Consider the following 2,041-nt stretch of genomic DNA (forward strand, 5'->3'; position numbering starts at 1 on the left):
GTGGCAGGTGGGGAGGCACAGGCATGGTGGGACTCTGGGTGACAGGGTGAGAGGGGACCACCAAGGGTAAGGCGGCCATACAGTATCTCCCATCCTGGACACAGAGCAGCAGATGGGCAGTCTGCCCACCCTTCTGTGACTCCAATCCCAGGCTCAAGTCAGGGTTCACCTGGAGTTAGCTCAACCTGGGGTTGGAGCTCAGCCCAGGAGGGAGCAGGGACTCTCAGGTCAAGATTCAGCTCAGGATCAGAGTGGGGTCGTGGGTCAGAGGTCAGCCTGAAGCTGGAGTTAGAATCTGGGACCCTCCCTCCATCCACAGCCCAGTTTTCCCACCAGTCCCCTCCCTTTGTGGTGCTGCCCGCTGGGTCCTTGGCCCAGAGCCACAAGCCTGGGCGCTCAGCATCAGCTGGGCTTCAGCGGCCCCTCTGCAGAATGGGTAACTGGGCTCCTCTGCTCTCCTCCCCCACGCGCTCCAAGATCAAGTTACTGATAATTGTCCATTATTGTTGGCAGCCCCAGAGCTTGGCTGGGCTCTGGGCAACTGGCCAGACTGCAGAGGGGTAGGCCGGGTGGCTGGAGCCCTCCCAGCGCTCAGCACCCAGACACCCTCAGATCAACAGCCACAGCCTCCCTGCTCCTTGGCACGTACTCTGACCTTGACCTCACCCATGGGAAGCCCCAGAGTTGGGGGGAGACCTGGGCCTGGTCCCAGGAACTGACGCAGGCTCTGGAGCTAGAGGGTGTCAAAGTGGGCAGGAAACACAGAGCAGGGAGCACTCCGAACTTCGTGGCACAGAAATGTCACAGCTCTTTTTTTCATCATAAACCCAGGTCTCATCTTCCTCTACCCAAGGGTACTCGGGCCTGGGATGAAGTGTGAGGGGGTGGAGGATGGGGACCTGGGCTCCCTTCCTAGAGGCAGAGCTCACCCAGAGGTACGGTGTGCTGTCTGAGTCGGCTCAGGCCTGGGCACACCAAAGTTTCCCTGTGGCCCTTTACCCAGCCTGAAATGACAACCCTTGTTCCACCCAGCCCCATCTTGGGGGCTGGGGCCTTTCCAACTGGGTGGGAGTGGGCGTTCTGGGACAGAAAAATGCTGGCAATAGTCTCCCGCCCCCACAGGGAACCCCAGCCCAGAGTAGCATTCTTTAGGGGAGGAAAAGGGAATGGACTGGGCATGGATGAGTGAGCGACACCTCGTTCCACCACGTGCCCGACAGGCACGCGTGTGCATGTGGGAGCTGCAGAGTCAGGATGAGGGCAGAGGGCTGAGCGGGTTGCTGAGCCCTGAGGGGAGGCTGCTGGGGCAGCGGGGCAATGCATGCCAGGGCCTGGCTCCGTCACCGAGCAGTTCAAGTGCCCGGGGCGTGTGTGGGAGGGGTCAGGGACAAGGATGGGGTAAGCTAGGGGTCCTCAAGAAGGCGGGAATTGCACCTGCAAGGTGAGCTGAGGAGAAGCGTAGTGGACAGCATCTACAGTCCCTCACACACTGTCCTCCTCTGCGCCCAACAGGTCTGCCCGCCATCTTCGTGGCTGTGTGGGTCAGTGTGAGAGCCACCCTAGCCAACACCGGGTAGGTCCAGGTGCAGAAGGGGGCGGTGGCCTCGAACAGGCCAGAAACACCCCTGGGACCCTCTCCCGCTGTGAAGCATGTGACGGGAGCCTCTTGCCCCCTGGCCTTGAGTGGCCCGGGGATTTTCAGGAATTTTCAGTCCAGCTTCAAGCCAGGCGCCCCCTCAGGGTCACAAGAGTCCACTTCAAAAGAGGCCTCTGAGGGCGGCTTCAGGCCTGGCCACACCAGATACTCCCCTGTCCTGTGTCCTTAGCAGTGAGGTCAGAGAAGACCAGCTCTGGGCCATCTCTGTGGGCAGGCTCAGGGTGGGGACAGGAGGGCTCGGGAGCTGATGCCTCAACCTCCCCCAGGTGCTGGGACTTGAGCTCCGGGAACAAGAAGTGGATCATCCAGGTGCCCATCCTGGCCTCCATTGTGGTGAGCAGGGTGGCCACAGGGCTAGGTGGGGCTGTGGGCTCCTGATCCCAG

General features: G+C 61.3%; 1 protein-coding gene across 1 annotated transcript in view; it reads left to right on the forward strand.

The window, feature by feature from the left end:
- The window catches only part of PTH1R (parathyroid hormone 1 receptor), a 20,848-nt gene that overhangs the window by 16,460 nt on the left and 2,347 nt on the right, over positions 1-2,041 (forward strand). Inside the window, 3 exon segments of the mRNA XM_023520557.1 lie at positions 337-436; positions 1,513-1,573; positions 1,924-2,041. The exon segment at positions 1,924-2,041 is cut by the window's right edge and continues 1 nt beyond it. Coding sequence (XP_023376325.1) covers positions 337-436; positions 1,513-1,573; positions 1,924-2,041 — 279 coding nt within the window.

The sequence above is a fragment of the Pteropus vampyrus genome, unplaced genomic scaffold, assembly GCF_000151845.1.
Source record: "Pteropus vampyrus isolate Shadow unplaced genomic scaffold, Pvam_2.0 Scaffold271, whole genome shotgun sequence".
Taxonomy (NCBI): domain Eukaryota; kingdom Metazoa; phylum Chordata; class Mammalia; order Chiroptera; family Pteropodidae; genus Pteropus; species Pteropus vampyrus.